Source organism: Triturus cristatus, chromosome 1_2 (genome assembly GCF_964204655.1).
Source record: "Triturus cristatus chromosome 1_2, aTriCri1.1, whole genome shotgun sequence".
NCBI classification, from domain to species: Eukaryota; Metazoa; Chordata; class Amphibia; order Caudata; family Salamandridae; genus Triturus; species Triturus cristatus.
The window spans coordinates 662,294,462-662,312,784 of record NC_140580.1 but is presented as its reverse complement, the minus strand read 5'-3'; the positions used below and the strand labels follow the sequence as shown (position 1 = coordinate 662,312,784).

The window sequence follows — 18,323 nt, the reverse complement described above, 5'->3', positions numbered from 1 at the left end:
TTGAACCACAAAAGTTTAATCCTGTAGGTTACGCGTTTCGACAGCAAGCTGTCTTGATCACATGATAAAGATAGATATATTGTGTGTGTGTATATATATATACATATATTACCTAGTAGGTAGGTAGTAATAGTTAGTTTCCATAGGAAAAGTGAATTTTTGTTTTGCTAATAACTGTTGCTGTTTGAAGAGTCTTCACAAAATTTTCAAACTAGTTTTCTAGTCGATTTATCTGAAGTACGGAAAGTTTCTGCATTATTTGTTAAAGAGGGACCAAAAAAACAGGGGGGCCCAAAACTCATTTTCCTCGTGCAATTTCCCATAGGGATTTTAGACATGACTGCAGCCCGAACCATTGAACAGAATTACATCAAATTTGGCAGAAAGGTAGATCTTGGTCTAGAAAGAGGGTATTTTGTATTTTTGGTGTAAATCTATTCAGTAGTTTTGGAGTTATTAAAGAAAACTATTTTGGTATATCTAAAGATGCTGATCCACCACGAATCCACCATGGAGGATCCCCCATGGAGGATTGGCTGGCCACAACTTGAGAGGAAAGTTGCTGCTGCCATTTTGTATATCGGAACTCACTTCCTGGGAAGGGGAAAAAAACATTAAACTGAATAAAGTGGTCAGGGTAGAGTTACCCTGACCCAATGGGACTAATGAAAGGGTCTGTGTGGGACTCTTCAGGGCAAGAAATTGCCCAAAAATGTCTTTTGTAGCCCTCAAGGATCCGCAGATCCACCACTGTGGTCAGCGCAGCCCCTGGGTGAATTTGCAGCAGATCCACGAATCCAGACCCTAATTAAACAAAAATATACACTCACTTATCATGTAAGAGACAGTTCTGAGCGGATAGTCCTGTCTGTTCTGAACCATTGCTTTAAACACTAATGACCAAAGAAAACGTCTAACTGTACAGGCAAGTCTATTGCAAACCACAACAGCACCTTTCATGAACCTGGAAGGTGGTATTAGTGTAAATGTCAGATTTGCACAAACCACTACAACATAAAGCCAGTAGTGATATCTTAGCGGACAGGCCACTGTGTCACAAACCACTAGCAAAATTATTCTTCATTCTGGAGAAAGGCGTGGGCAAAGAGTTCAGTCTTTTGTAAATGTCTACTATACTGGGCCATCACCCTAGAGAAAGGTCTTTGTGAGCAGATAAATTCATTGTAATCCACTACTACAGTCATTCATCACGTAGGATAGAGTTTTTTTTAAATTCTATTTCCAAACTATAGCGCCCCTGTAACCTTTCTTTTTTTCAGGTAATCTATCCATCCATCCATCCATCCATCCATCCATCCATCCATCCATCCATCCATCTATATATATAAATATATATATACCCACACACACTCGCACACACAAACACAAAGTTATGTAAAAATCAGGCCGGGCCAGATATCTACCTTTACCTTTGTCAGCCTTTAGTCCTACTTCGATGACTGGCCTCCCCTGGTTTTTGCTTCCCAAAATCTGGTCACCCTGTCTACCAGCCGGACTTGCCGACCTTGGAAGTGGGTAACCAGGTTTAACTGCCAGCAGTGGCTCGGTGTCCTGTGATTCTGGATAAATCACTTACCCTTCCACTATCTAAAAAAATGAATCTGGCCTTGTGTAATACAATCCGAGGGTCACGTGAAGAACTCCCATGCCCTTGGGTCGAGTTTGCGCTGCATAGAACCAGAAAAAAGGTTTTGGAAATCTGTTTGAGCTGAAATGCCTTGCCTGTTATAGATATGTAAAAAAGAAACTTGCAAAATTACATTTTAGTTCTCTTTTTTTTTAACAAAAAAAATTGAAAACATAGAAATCCTTAGCATTCATTTAAAGCAATATTGTAACATACGAAACAAGAATCTCAGCTGTTTCTGAGGTGAACAAAGTTCTAGATTTGAAAGAAATGTATTTAAAGGCTACAGTATCTCATAAGTTTACATAGAACGTACAGTGCAGTGTGTGTGTGTATAAAGTAATCTCTGTACAATCTGTGACACATGAACTAACAATCTAGTAACAGGAAGTCCTGTAGCAGTAGATAGCATTAGCTTGACATCTTAATATGGTAATTAAATCGACTAAATCAGCCGAAACTCAAAAACACAGAAAAATGTAGCACAGAATGAACAGTTGCAGGGATTACAGGCTTTTATGAGCAGGTGCTTTCCTCGGGTCAGTGTTAGAATAAATAATGCGTCACTGAACTTTCTTTATAAACTGGACTATTTATTTGAACTAAACATTGCACTTTAGTGATCAATGAAAGTTATTATAAAGTCATCTTTTGGGTAAAAGGGTTTATAAATAAAATGTGTTCTAAATACTCTGTGATTGGCTTTCATGTTGCCACATATGCCGGCATATGTATAAGTAAATGGCGCAGCGCGGCAGCAAATTTTGTAGTGCTGCGCGGCATCATTTCCAAAACGCAGGAATGCACTGTATTTACAAGAATAAGGCGCACCCCTGTGTTTTACCTAGAGCTGGCACAAAAAATAGCTGCCTAGTGCCAACACACACACCCTTGCGCCATAGTGCAAGTGTGGTTACTTCGCAAGGATGATTGTTTATGTGCAGGAAGGTGCCCCTTTCTGCACATCAACAATCAATAATGGTGATTTGTTGCAGCACACATAGAAGTAGCAAATCACCATTATTTAATGATTGTTTTGTGCAGGAAGGGACACCTCCTGCACTAAAACAACCATTATTGGCATTTGCTCTTTCTATGCGTGCTCCAGAATCCAGCACACATAGAAAAAGCAAAAACGAGGAGCAATAAAAGTTCTTCTCCTTGTTGTGCTGATCTAACGCCTGCTTTTGCATGCCATTAGTTTTTGGCGCTGCCTCATATTTACACATCCTTGTAAATCTGGGGCAGCTTCAAAAAGCAATGGGTGTAGTGGTGGAACACCCACAGCAACACCCACTGAAAGCCCCTTTCATGCAGATACCTGCAGGAAAGGTCACCATATTTACAAGGCAGCGTTGAGCCATGCAAGAGGCTTAACGCCTTTTTGTAAATATGATGCAGGGCATTGCGCCACCGGAATGTCGAAAAAAGCGATGCTCCGGTGGCGAAATCCCCTTGTATATATGCCCCATCGTGTTTACACCACTAAAGCCCCACCCAGATAAGTAAATCAAAAAAATATACCACGCCTTCCCGAAAGCATTACAAACATGACACATCAAGCCTCAGGCTCCTGAGTGATTCCTAATTCTATATGACAACAGCAATCAACCACTTAAAATAACCACTTTCTGCACAATACCCCCTCATTACAGCCACAGTGGTACACATACAATTAGGTCTGGCCCTCATGCAACACACTCAACTCTCATAAGGTGTATGACTACCAGACGCTCTCCAAACAAACATGGAGTAAAGACTGTAATGGCTCTGGACAGTTTGAGCACTATGATACCATGCTAATGTAAGTTGTCCGCTACAACTATACTAGATAACAACGTAAGGGCAGCAATTGTCCAGACATCAGTAGCATAGCTCTCATGCCTTGAGCCCTGGAGCATGCAAGGAAAATGGCCCCTTTGACTGGTGTTGTAGTTGTAAAATGCAGCAATTATCAGGGTTCAATAGTCCCCTCAAACTAGCCTGGCTGATGAGGGTTGATACCCCTAAACCGGTCCCAGGATGCATGGTGAGAAAAAAGACAATGGATTAAACCCATAGCTGTGATTGGGGTTGGATGTTTGTATTGTTCAGCATTCCATCCATCATCTGTTCTTTTTGCTTTTGTTGCCCTAAGTGGGAAGGGTTTGCCGACGTAGGTCCCATTCTCGTTGTGTCACTGGATTCGAGCTAGCCTGGTTGATACGCTGAAACTGGTCCCAGGAGGTTTGTCTCTGGCCCAGGGAGGACTTGACCTGGTAGTTTGGGCTCAACTGTTCCCATGAAGAGCAGACTCAAGAATGATTTGCATATGGATGGGTCCAAACTGGGGTGGCGTGGGGAGTAAAAACAGGATGGATTAAACCCAGATCCGTGATTGGGGTTAGATGGTTGTATTGTTCAGCAGTCCGTCCATCATCTGTTCTTTTTGCTTTTGTTGGCGTAAGTGGGAAGGGTATGCCCAGAAGTGGGTCCCATGCTCACTATGTCACTGAATTCAAGCTAGCCTGGTTGATGGGGTGATACCTCCTTAACAGGTCCCAGGTTGCTTGTTTCCGGTCCAGGGAGGACCTGGCTTGGCCATTCGAGCTGGACTGTTCCCATGAGGAGTAGGGTCAAGACTCCTTTGCATAAGGCTAGGTCCAAACTGGAGTGGTCTGGTGAGCAAAGAAAACAACGGATTAAACCAAATCTGTCACTGGGGGTAATGCTTGCATTGTTCAGCATTCTGTCCATCATCTATTCTTTTTTCCCAGTGCCACTGTACCTGCTGCACTAATGGTAGCTACATCCCTTCCAGTCATGTGTTTTATCTGACAACAGTCCTTATCATTTCATGCCATACTGAATGATAAGATGGCAGGAGCTCACAAAATACCTATGTATTGTTCACCTTCCTAGAATCTAAACAATTGGATAATACACGTTGGCCCAAAATAATAGACACAATGCATCATGCCCATCCTCTGCTAACAGAGAAAGCCCTCGGTCAAAGCTCACTTAATTAAACTCTGCTCCATGGACCTCATTTCTCTTCTTCCAATATAGAATGTACCTATCAAGCAGCCCCATGTCAGGAGTGCCTAGGGCTTCTAAGTTTTGAGCCAATGGCACTGAGGGCATACTGGTACTGTCATAAAACTAGAAGCACCAAAACCCCACCGAGTCACCATCATTATACATAATAAATTTGCAAATTTCTGGAACAATGAACTTCTTGAATCTTTTTAGGGCTCAACATTTTTATCTCATTGGATACTTCTCTTCTCCAATTTCCTTTCAAGGTAGCTGTGTTACTGGCAAGATCTATACTACATTCAAAGGAAGAACATTTCGTACTAGGTTCCTCAAGCTTTGCCTGATAATGTTTGTCACCTGGTAAGAGCAAAAAGTTATGTCTTGTTCTGATGTGTCTCAGGAAATTTTGAAACTGGTTTACTGGTCAAGTAAAATGGTGCTAAGATGTTTTGCAAGTTATATTTTAGACCAGCTTACCATCAAGTGGCAATGGCTTGTCCTTCTTGCCATCGACAGCGTTTGTTACACCTGAGGGGGTTTTGTAATTTCAAAGGATGCCTTTTGGTTTATCCTCTGCCATCTCTGTCTTTCAGGGAGTGATGGCTAAAATGTTATGTGATATAGATGGAGTACACATAATTCAATATTATGTTTTGGTTGCTGGTAAGGACTCTCAGGAACACATGCAGGTTGAAAAATGTCTTTGAAAATGTAAATTCAATGGTCTTCGCTTAATACAGCAGAAGTGCAGTTTTGGTCTGAACCAGTTGGAATATCTTGGTCACACTGCTTGTGTGCCAAGGTTGAGTCCCAAACCTGTGGGCAAATTTAAAGCCCCTTGCACCACTGGAGCGTAACTTTTTGTGATGCTATGGTGGTGCCCAGTGCAGGCCCATATTTACAAGGCCATAAAAAGCCACCCTGCATGGCTTTTCATTGCCTTGTAGATAAGGTGTAAGGCCATGCAGTGCAAGTCTCTGTGTTGCCTTACATTGTGACAGGGAGGAGTGCTATGGGTGTTGCTGTGTGTGTTCCCACGCAACACCCATGGATTTTGACACTGCCCCAGATTTACAACATAGCGTGAATCTGTGGCAGTGCCAAAACCGTAAGCCTCCCTAGAGCAGGCGTAACGAGGAGAAATATTTACATTTCTCCTCAATATTTCCTCTTTCCACATGTGCTGCATTCTGCAGCTCACATAGAAAGAGGGAACGATTTTTTTTCTGCAGGAAGGTGCCCCTAACTGGAAAAAACAATCATGCCAACAACACAGACACCCTTGCACCATGGTGCAAGGCTGCCTGCGTTCACGCATGGCTGCAATTTTTGCGCCGGCGCTAGCTGAAAGGACAGGAATGCCCTGTATCTTGTAAATACGGTGCATTTCTGTCCCTTCAAATTGGCATCGGGCAACGCAGCAGAAACACTTGTGGTAGTGCCCTACGCCAATTCTTTGTAAATATGTCCCCAAGTTTGATGAAAGCAATTGAGGATGCTCCTTAAACCACAACAGGGAGCAAGTTATGTATTTTATTGGGTTATATGAATTTTACACAAAGTTGCTTTTGAATTTTGCACCAACTGCTGAACCCATCACAAGATTATGGAAAAAAGAATACAGTTTGACTAAGGTCGGCAACAACAGGAAGCATTTTCTTGAATAAAATCTGACTTGCTACGTACTCCTCTGCCACTACCATATATTCCAGGTCTTCCTGTTAGCTGCAAGCTATAGGTTTTTCACCTAGACTATTTCAGGACTAAGAATTATTGAGAAGGAAATGTTGGCCTTCACCTCAGCTGTAGAACATTTCTGAGACTTTCTGTGAGGCATTCATATCTAGCTCAACACTTACCACAAACCATTGATGTATATTTTGAACAAGCCAAGTGATTAATCTGATAAATTCACTGCTTGGTTGACCAGACTATCCTCGAATTAGCTTGAATACAGTTTCACTGTAAATACATGTACATGGCATTACTAACAAAATGACACATTTTCTTTCCAGATTTTCATAGCAGATGAGGATTTGCTGTCAGATACTGATTTAGAAGAGTGTATTATTGCTTTTATTGCTTTCAATGACAAGATACATATTTTCAGAAGTGATCTGATGAAGGCTTAGTCTGAAGACAATAAGTTTTGAGTAGTTTCTCAATATGTCACTCATGGTTGTCCCAGAGAGTGGAATGTTTCGGGTGATCTACAGATTGTTTCTAAAATTTCACCAGAATCACCCTTATTCGATGGAATTCTTTTCAGAGGTGGATAACTGGTTACTCCCATCTTTTTAAGGAATATATCACTGGAATTGGCTCATGTTTGGGATATTGTTAACAAACCAGTTTTCTCTGGCCTTAGTGGTACCACTGTGGAATGTGACATACCGGAGGAGCAGTGGTTTAACACTTCAAACACATATATGGTGATTTGTTAGACCAGGGACCCACAGGCACACCTCCCATGGCTGCAGCTTACTACTTGGTCTTTTCTGAAAAAGAAGTAGCTCTGGCCATTACCCAAACGACAAGCAATAAAGCTCCTGGGCCGATGGGGTCCCTGCTGATCTTTTTAAGATGAATATAACATTATGGTCAAAAATATTATCAAATGTTTTTAATATGGCATGTCAATATGGGCTGCCGGGTTCACGGTCCAAATCCATTGTTATCCCAGTTTTTTAAAAAGGGCAGAGGGGAGACCTAGGTGCTATAAGCCCATATCACTGATTAACTTGGCTGTTAAAGTGTTAGGCCGAGTAGCTCTTAGCAAACTGACAGGGATGCATTTTGGCCCCTTTGCTGTTCACCCTTTATATAAACAAATTAGACTCTGTTTTGGGTGGAGCTAGCAAGGATATTCCACACGTGGGGGCTCAATTGTTGCCAGAGCTCCTATACGCAGATGACGCTGCTCTGTTAGCCTGGACAGCGGTGGGCCTTCAGTGACTCCTGAGCTCCTTTGCTGACTTCATGGGATCATTGGATCTGAACGTTAATTTCTTCAAATCCCACACTATGATTATGGGTGCTAAACCAAGAAAACCCAAAACACATTATTGCAAAGGGAATGAAATAACTAGGGTCAAACCATTCCCGTGCCTTGGGGTCTTATTTGACAATAGGAATACATGGGTACCGCAAAGGAAAGCCAAGAGAAATGCCATGGTCAGGTCGTCCGGTTTTAGGTTTAAACCTATAATAACTGATAAAACACCAGTGAAAGAGAAATAGCCCGCACCAGTGAAAACATATAAACACTGAAAAAACACCTGCACAACCACATACTAAATGCCATTCAAGAAAGAAAAAGAGTGAAAGAGTCATTTTATCTTCCTGAAGGGGCCACTACAATGTAACTTTGATATACAAGCTAGCAGCAAATAAAATCTGGGCTAACATTATTCTGCTTGAGTTTTGTTGTTTAGGGATGCCACTAAAAATATTGTTTCTTCTTCCTTTTGCTTTTTTCAGTTTTGTGGTCTGTGGTCTAAAGATACAGGGTTTAGAAACATGTTTTAGGTCTTGTTTAATTATTTTATAAACTGGAATCATATTTGATATTTTGGCTGCGTTTGATTCTTTCACCGATAGGTAAAATGGCTGGGAATCTTTCCCAATACGTGTCATCATATTTACCCACAGAGAATGAGTAAAAACTCTTGATACATCAGCCCCCAGTTTCAAGTGAGTCAGTATTGATAGTAGGTGAATTTGCAACACATCAGGCTTTAAACATTCAATGCAAAGTATAGTGACAAGCATATTTGAAAAGAGTGCTAACACCAAGCATCTGGGATAGTGGTGAAAACATGGCACCAGACTTTTGGAAAACATGGAAGGCAGTGTCACTTGGAATGCTCTGTAAAAAGGTTCTTTCCAAGTTCAACAAAGATTGAAGTGATATTGTTTGTATTTGCAGTGATTCAGCTACGTCTATGAAAATGTTGTGTGATGACCTGTCAAAATTAATACCTGAGCTGAAGTTCTTCCCTGTTCCTTGCCACTTGTTAAATCGTATGCTGCAAGCATCTTTACAATCTTCAGACTTAATGAAAATGCTGTTGACTTTTTAGTCCATTCTGGTGCACTGTTTGATATCCAAAGGAACTAAAATGCAAATATTTCTCATTTCGTGCTTTGTGTGGCATCAAAGCAAGGGTCATCCCAACTGTGTCACTTAGATGATGGTTCTCAGTCCAAGGGGTGATGAATGCTATATTATTCATGTGGTGACAGTTTACAGAATTTTTGCTGAGTGATGATGGCAAAAGCAAGAAATGTGAGGATCTTTGGTCGCATATTGATAGTGATGTGAAAAAAGTACACTCTACTTCATTCTTAGATTTTTACAGGAAAACATAACTGCTGTAGTGGACATAATAAAAAAATTAGAGTCTGAAAACACCCATGCCTGCCAAGTGTTCAGCATAATTGGTGTAGATGTGGAACATCTCCTTGAGAGTTGTTCAGCATAATTGGTGTAGATGTGGAACATCTCCTTGAGAGTAAGCTGGTAAATACCTTTAGTGACTATGGCACTGCAACATGTTCCATGTTAGAATGCTTGCCACTTGGTAAGCAAAGCAATGTTGAAGCGCAATTCAGGAACTTTTATTTTACAAGGTATGAGAAATAGCTTGCAATGATGCATAGAAATGTCCCTTCACCAACCACAGCATTTCTAGTCATTGAAACCTCACTGTGGTACTCTGTACAAGTTCTAGATCCCTCTGTAAAGGGGAATTTCCTCCATAGTTTCAAAAGTGCTATTTAATTTTTGACCTCTTCAATAACTCCGAGGGCATAAGCACCCAGTTCAATGCAAATGTTGCAGAACCTGCCCTGAGAATTGCAATGTTCAAATGCACCAGTATTGGCTTGGAAACCTATGTCAATGGCCAGAGTTAACAAATTGTGTACTGGCTCTTTTTGTGTTGCTCGTCTCAAGTGCCAATGTTGAGAAGGCCTTTTCACAGAAAAACGTTTACATGGGAAGGAAAAAGTGAGCGCACATGACCAATGACTGACTGAAGAAGTATTGTATGGTATACTACAATAAGTTAAATTTTGCAAAAATGTATTTGGACCTCATAAACACTATATGTATACTGTCTATATACCATGCACTATCAGTGCATAAAGCAAGCAATAATAAAAGCAAAACATTCCATAAACACCGGAAAAACACTGTTTCTGTTGTTTTTAATGGTGCGAAAATGTGTAGCCACTGATAACCACTGTTTTTTAAAGGTATTGAAATCACTTGAAAACACAGAAAAAACCCCAGCAGAATTTACCAAAAATAAAAAATGAAAACAGGAAAGCCTAAATACATATAGAGCTAAAAGTATCGCTATTTCGAATTATGGCTCTGAAATCATGGGGATACAAGGATGCTGAAAAGCTTCAAATAGTCGAAAACATATTTTTGAGAAGCCGGCTCTAAATCCCATAATCAATACCCTCTTATATTATCCATCAAGACATGGGTATTGGTTTTGTGTCAGACTTGATCAAAATGGCCCCTTTACTTAAATGGATTTCCATTTGGACCAATTCTGAAATAGAATTGAACCGGGAGATCGTACGGGATTGCATAGCATTAGATAGGGCAAGTAGCATCCCCTGGGAGAGCCACGTGAAAAGAACAGCAACGTCATTAGGACACCTAGAGATATTTGGTATGCCTGAAAAACTAATTAAAAAAGGTCTGGTGTGGGTCAAGATTTCCTTCCTATGCATGGCACTTGCAGAAAGAGAGGCAAGAGAGCTGAGGAAACCGTCAATTCGGGCCCATCAAATAGTAAAAACGACTTCGTTGGAGGCTTACCTAGATATAGTCACCAAGCCCCAACAGCGTTTTATTTTAACAAGACTGAGTTTCAACTATCTGCACATTTTATTGGCCGAACCTCAGGGGTGGAAAAAGGCAGAGGATTTAGGGCCCTGCCCTTGTGACAATTTCTCCACCCAAGATACTTTGCATTTTGTTTTGTTATGTGAGCACTATTTGCACCTTTGCAAACATTTTATCTTGCCAATCCTAAAAGACAAAAGTTTCTGCAGGCCAGCTCTGCTTTAATATATCTGCAGATGTTGAATAACCCATCGGAAATTTAATGTTGCTAGTTTTTTGTTGGCGGCAGTAAGAGAAAGGAGAAAAAGAAGGGCCTATATGATCTGACTTGTTAAATGCTCATTCCCTTTTAACGTAAAATTATTTTCTTGTAAATCTGGCGACGAATATTATGCCGTGATAATTTATTCCTTTTTTTAAATAAATAAAAAAGTTTTTATCATGTACAGTTTGTAATCTGGGCCATATATTATGTTTGATTTACTTATGCACGATGATTATGTATTATTCTGTTTTTATCAATGGATTTTTTGCATGCTTTTATGGTTTTAATTAACCGAATAAAGTGATTTTGGCTGACTGACTGGCTCACGTTGTGCATTTGGGTTTGACCTTGGACAAAAAGAAGTTACATTAAATATATTGTTGACCAAAAATGGATTCTGTTGTTAAACTGAAGGTTATGATCTGTGAAATTTGCAACAAGACTGATAAAAAAATTGATTGTGGGACCTCCACCTATGGTTGCAGTTGAATTAGCTAGAAATGTTTTAGGAGAGTTAACTTTGGACTTTTTAGGTCCTTTCTCCTGTTTCAAAAATCGATATGTATTACTCTCAGTTGATTATGAGTACAAATGGACTGAGGTAGAATTTGTTGATGTGCTTAACACTGATGCAGTGATGTATTGTCTTAGAAAGATTTATTCTTCTGAGAGCTTCCACAAAACTGCAATCATTACACGGACTGGTCTTTACCGCCCTAAAGGGAATGGTCTGGCAGAAAGAACCAACAGATTATCTGGTGAATTTATCAGATTAGCATTAGCCAATACTTTGTATGTTGATACTGCAATTCAGGATTTGTTATCAGCATATCATGCCACTCTGCACACCACAACTGGCATTCTTCACTATCAAGCTCTTAAGGGTTGTACTCCATTTATGCTAGCAAAACCTCAATGGCTCATGGGGACCTGGTCTGATCCCAGTTGTTTATATTGTAAGGAAAACGTTGATTAGTAGGTACATTCGAAACAAGTCAAACTGTGTTTCATATACAACACATTTAAATGAGCAGATTTCAGGGATTTTAAAACTGGTGACATGGTAAGAATCAAAATTCCCAGGCTGATCAAGAAAGGACTTTTGAAATGTAATGATCCCAAAAGGATTGGTGCTGTTTTTAATTCTGCAGTTTATGTGGAAGGGGGGTAAGTGGTGAATTGAATCATTTATAACTCCTGTTACGTCTACTGATCTTTAAGGTTCAAGTCGGAGCAATTTACACAGGGCTAGTTTTACAAGTCAAAAGCACTTTGGACATGGTTAGTCAAAACAGATCTGGATATGTTCAGAGTGTGGTATTGCTATACCTGGTGCACCAGAGTTTTTCAATCACAATAGGATGAGAGTTGATTAAGACAACAGTAATGGTCAACGGCCATTATAGGTGTTTGCATGAGAATATCACCTTTCTGGATGAAAGACTAAGTTTAACATTCCAGGTTGATTTTCTTTTATGTTTTAATCTGTTTTCGGAAAAAGGGAGATATGTTGTAATATGAACAGAGCAAGCTCAATCTATCTGGCTGCGCGGTGCCCGCCTAACTCCTTGCCTATAGGCGAGTGGACCCCTCATCTGCGTGTGAGAAGACTTCTTGCCTGCATGCGAGGTCTGATCGTTAGAAAACTATTGATGGATCCTTCAGAGACCAGGTGCTGCTGTGCTGCTCTCCCTACGGTTGGCATTTCCTGCCCCGTAAAGTGTGCTTCCCTTACCTGTTGTTGTGAGTGGTGTCTTCTCTGCAACCTCCCACTCGCTGTCCCAGAGAGCCGGAGTCCCACGAGTCACGGTACTGGGGGGTTCATAAGCAACAGAGCGCAAAAAAATCAAAAACTGTCTGGTACCAGCTCTCTCTTTTTACAAAAGTACAACTGTTTCTTCTAAAAATTGACTTCCAGATCAGCTGTTTAAGCCATCATACTCTTGAATTTAGATTGCAGTACCTCACTGCTCTATGGCTTCCTAAACTCCATACTGGCACCCTTTATGGCATTCTACACATCACAGTACATCTAATTCAAGGCCTGAAAAATTATGATCACATCACCTCCACCCTGAAAGAACTCTTGCTGTGCGCCCTATCTTAAAAACTAGCAGCATTATTTAGAAAGCCATTACGAACAACACTCCGGCATGTATTGCACACAAGCTCACCATCTTTAGTTGTTCTTGGCACACACACAGCCATGATACCATCAGTCTGGAAACTAAGAGCATCGTCATGATGTCGGGTGGACTCACGGCCACCCGACACCGTTGCGCTTTCAGGAACTACCGTCCTCCAGTTGGCGGTCCCGACACCGCAATTGCAATGCGACCTCACATGGTGCGGTTGCAAGTTCCCATTTCTCTATGAGAGCTTGTGCTGCGGTCGTAAAGTGGCTGCAGCCCAAGCTCCCTTGGAGAAATAGGAGCTTCTGTTAATCCCTGCACCATGTTTGCATGGAGAAATAGGAGCTTCTGTTAATCCCAGCACCTAGTTTGCAAGCACCTCATGGTGCTTGCCACATGGTGCAGGGATTAACAGGGGGGCACCATAGGTGCCCCCCCAGCCCCCAACCGGAGGCCACTGAGGGATGGGGGCCCTGCTAGGTGCCTCCAAAGTCACTTTCCGACAGGCTTTTCATGAAGGAAACTGACATCATAATCATGACGACGGAAACGCCATCCTCAGGGGACTAAGAAAGGTTTCCAACTGGCCGACGGACTCCTTGAACCCGTCGGAAGCTAGCCTGAGCGACAGGCTGGATTACACGTCGACCTGCTACATTATAATTCGGCGGTCGGACTGTAAACCTACCATGTTGGTAGGTAATCCTCTGACGAGTGATTGGAGGTTTGCTGAACGACATCATTATCGGCCCTAAATATAATAAAACAAGGCAGCAGGCCTTTTCCATCTATGGGCCTAGGATCTTGAACAACATCACCATATCCACTACATCACAGGACCACCCCAACAGACTTTATGTTTGTCTTTGACCCTTTAGAATGCTCCACTTCCTTTTGGGTAGGATTGCGTTATAAAACGATCACATATATACGCACATACGGTTCACTTACATAACATCGATGTAAAAAAAAAAAAATAGATGTTAAAAATATCGAGTAAAAAATATAAACAACAAAAATATTGACTCCTATACTGAAACAGGTAAATAGAAAGATATTGACTTAAAAATATCGATGTTAAAAAATATAGATGTATAAAATATCGACTTTAATATAAATATAAAATAAAATAATATATATTAAAGATATTAAATGTTAAATATAATTGTAACAAAATAAAATAAATGTAATATACATTTTAATAAAATATAACAAACTTAATAAAAAAATTAACACAGACAATAATTTATACATATATATTCACTTTAAAACACTTAATGAACTATTATTTTCAATTTATGTTAAAAGTTTAAAATAATATAAAAAATAAAATATAAATTAATTAATTAAAATATAGAAAAACAAAAATCATAAATTAATAAAAACATTAAACTATTAAAAATTATTTAAACTTCCATTTTACAATACAATCAGTGGTGCAAAAGTAGGGAAGGTGTTGGATAGCAAAGGTGTAAAAATAACTGTTCCCAATCCAGTGAGTGCAAGAGTAGGGTAAGTGTTGCATAGCGGAGAAATTAAATTTACTATTCCAACTCCAGTGAGTGCAACACTAAGGAAAGTGTTGGATAGCGGAAGTGTAAAAATTACTATTCCCACTCCAGTGACAGCAACAGTAGGGAAAGTGTTGGATAGCGGAGGGGCAAAAATATTACTGTTCCCACTCCAAAGAGTGAAACAATAGAGAAAGTATTGGATAGCGGAGGGGAAAAAATTACAATTCCTACTCCAAAGAGTGTAACAGTAGGGAAAGTGTTGGATAGACGAGGGATGAAAATGACTATTTCCACTCCAAAAAGTGCAACAGTAGAGAGTGTTGGATAGCGATGGGGTGGAAATTACTATTCCCTCTCCACTGAGTGCAACAGTAGGGAAAGTGCTGGTTAGCGAAGGGGTAAAAATGACTATTCCCACTCCAGTGAGTGCAACAGTAGGAAAAATGTTGAATAGCGGAGGGGTAAACATTACTATTCCAACTCCAGTGAGTGAATAGTAGGGAAAGTGTTGGATAGCAGAGGGATTACATTTACTATTCGCACTCCAGTGAGAGCAACAGCAGGGAAAGTATTGGATAGCGGAGGGGCAAAAATTACTATTCCCACTCCAAAGAGTGAAATAATAGAGAAAGTATTGGATAGTGGAAGGGTAAAAATTACTATTCCCACTCCACTGAATGCAAAAGTAGGATAAGTGTTGGATAGCGGAGGGGTAACATTTTTTATTCCCACTCCTGTGAGTGCAACAGTAGGAAAAGTGTTGGATAGCAAAGGGGTTAAAATTACCTTTCCCACTCCAGTGAGTGCAACAGTAGGGAAAGTGTTGGATAGCGGAGGGGTAAAAACTACTATTCCAACTCCAGTGAGTGCAATAGTAGGGAAAGTGTTGGATAGCGGAGGGATGAAATGAACTATTTCCACCCCAGTGAGTGCAATAGTAGGAAAAGTGCGTGATCGCATAGGGGTAAAAATTACTATTCCCACTCCAGTGATTGCAACAGTAGGAAAAGTGCTTGATAGCAGAGGGGTAAAAATTACTATTCCCACTCCAGTGATTGCAACAGTAGGGAAAGTGTTGGATAGCAGAGGGGTAAAAATTACTATTCCAACTCCAGTGAGTGCAACAGTAGGACAAGTGCTTGATAGCAGAGGGGTAAAAATTACTATTCCCACCCCAGTGATTGTAACAGTAGGGAAAGTGTTGGATAGCGGATGGGTACAAATTACTATTCGCACTCCAGTGAGTGCAACAAAAGGGAAAGTGCTGGATAGTGGAGAGGTTAAAACTACTATTCCCACTCCAGTGAGTGAAACATTAGGGGAAGTGTTGGATGGCGGAGAGAGAAAAATTACTATTCACACTCAAACAGTTATAAACAAAGGTATATATATATATTTTTAAATCATAAATATAAATAAACAATATTTAAAAAAAGAAAAGTCAAATATATTAAATATATAAAACAAATTATAATATTGATTACATATAACAAAAACCTTCAAATATTATATAAAATACAAATGATAAAAAAATTGTAACCAGAAAATATTTACAAACAAAAAAAGATTAGTACATAAATGCATTACTTTTATTTCGTTCCCTATAACACCACACCAAAAACAAAACACTTCAACATTATAAATTATATTTAGTTCCATAATTAAAATAATCAAATAAAAATATTATTAATAAAACTAATCAACATCAATTGACTACACACACTTTAACACTATAATATCCACAACACACACCTAAATTAAACTATAAAATAATAAGACACAATTAAAACTTATTTTTAAATTAAAAACTATTACTATTAACAGCTCAATCAATCAATCAAAAGACCTTTATTCGAATTTCATAAAATCCATAAAAGTACACACATAAAAACAAGACATTATCACAATATTTCAGAATACAATTTCAAGTTATTAAAAAAGCGACACAGCTATCATTCATGGATTTTCCATCATTTTACGTATACGTGTTATAAGTCTCAGGAAAGTGCTAGTGCGAAAAATTAGTTCATCCGTGTCCAGGGAGAGTAACATTAGACGAGACTCCCCCAATGAAAGGGGTCTTTGTTTCCTAAAATAGGGTGTTAAAAACCAATTGATATATTTTAAATAAAATTTACAGAAGAATAAGAAGTGCAAGTCATTCTGTGTGCTAATACCATCACACGGGCATGGATTATATTCTGTTGAGTGATGGTAACCCAGTGGAAAACCCAATAAAAATTTCACAGAACCTGCCCTTAATCGAAATAACAAGGACCTTTCCCAATTAGACATGGGGAGAATGAGGTAAAGTGGAAATGGTTGTTTACACAAATCGTTCTCCATATATCTAACAATAGTAGGTTTGGGAATTTCCCTTTCCATTCTCTCTGTATCAAAAAGTGCATATAGTGCTTCTTTGACCTCTGCCTTGTATTAACAGCTAATTATAAAGTAATTTAAATGTATTTAATACCCACCCTTTACCCCTTTAAAAGTAAAAACAACACAGAAAAATAAGCAATTAGCCAAAATAAATATCAAATAACTAACATTAGTTAACAACTATATATTAATTAAGTAAACACAAATACTTCCCACCCTTTACTCTTATAAACACCACAACACACACCTAAAATTAATTACACAATTATCATAATACAATTTGAATTAATTTAATTAATATCAATTAACAAAAAATTAATAATACAAATAACTAAACTACTTAACACCCTTTACCCCTATAAACCCCAAAACACACACCTAAAATAAATTACACAAATACCATAATTAATTACCAATCAATTATTTAAAATTAATGAACAACTAATTATTAATTCATCAATTAAAAATAAATTACTGTTTTTGAGGTCGGTGGGGTCCGCCGAGGGTTTCTTCAGGAGAGGGATGATCTCGGCATGTTTACAGTCGTCGGGGAAGGATGTGGTCTTGAGGGAGCGGTTGATGGCTAGGCAAAGCTCAGGGGTGATAGTCAGTGGCTCTGTGGGAAATGTGATGGGGGCAGGGGTCCGTGGGGGCCTCGGAGTAGATTGACTTCATTGTCCTCAGGGTGTCTTCGGTGGTGAGAGCGGTCCAGTGGTCAAGTGTTGGCTGCGTAGTGGCAGTAGTGAGAGGTGTAGGTTCTGCATGTTTTTTTTCGTTGTCGAAGTTGTCAGAGATGGTCTTGGTTTTGTGTTGGAAAGAGGAGCTGAGTTTGTTACAGAGGTCCTGAGAGCGGGGGATGTCTGTAGTCTCACTGTTGGGTTGGGCGAACTCTTTGATGAAGGTGAAAAGTTCCTTGCTGTGGTGTGCGTGGGTGGAGATTCTGTCCTGGAGTGCTTTCTTCCTTGTGTTTCTGATGAGCTGGTGGTGGGCGGTGGTGGCTGCTTTGAAGTTGTCAAGGGCTACTGTTTTTTTTTTAGTTTCTCCACATCTTTTCGAGGCGTTTGCAGGTTCGTCTGGATTCTCGCAGTTTGGTGGAGAACCAACTAGCTCTCTTGGCATGTGTGCTGGTGGTTTTCTTGAGGGGGACGATGGTGTTGGCGCCGTCGGTGATCCATTTGTGCAGGGTTCGGGCTGCGGTGTTTGGGTGCCGTCCATGGTGGCTGGAGAGGAGCTGCTGAGGGTGGCGGTGAGCTGGTCGTCAGAGATCTTGTTCTAGTTTCTGCACGGGAGCTGGTGTGGAGGTTTGCGGGTGATGTTTGTTTTGAAGGTGAAGTGGAGGCAACGATGGTCTGTCCATGGGAGTTTGGAGGTATGGCTGTAGGTGATGGATTTTCCTGCTGTGAAGATGGGGTCGAGGATGTGTCTTGCTGAGTGCATGGGTTCAGGTACAATCTGTTTGAGGCCGATGTTGAGGAGGTTGTTCAAGAGGAAAGAG

At 40.1% G+C, this 18,323-nt stretch overlaps 1 protein-coding gene across 4 annotated transcripts in view; it reads right to left on the bottom strand.

The window, feature by feature from the left end:
• Positions 1-18,323, bottom strand: part of LOC146867814 (uncharacterized) — an 85,225-nt gene that overhangs the window by 55,381 nt on the left and 11,521 nt on the right. For 2 of the 4 annotated variants that reach the window (XR_014962272.1, XM_085608285.1), the window contains 2 exons: positions 12,533-12,609; positions 1,906-4,305 (listed from right to left, as the gene is read on the bottom strand). Coding sequence is in view for 3 of the 4 variants with exons in the window: in XM_085608285.1 (XP_085464411.1) it covers positions 4,179-4,305; positions 12,533-12,609 (204 nt within the window). In the remaining variant the exon portion in view is untranslated. Of the gene's footprint in view, positions 1-1,905; positions 4,306-12,532; positions 12,610-18,323 lie in introns of those variants that run through there. The other 2 variants (XM_085608294.1, XM_085608276.1) reach the window with 2 other exon arrangements.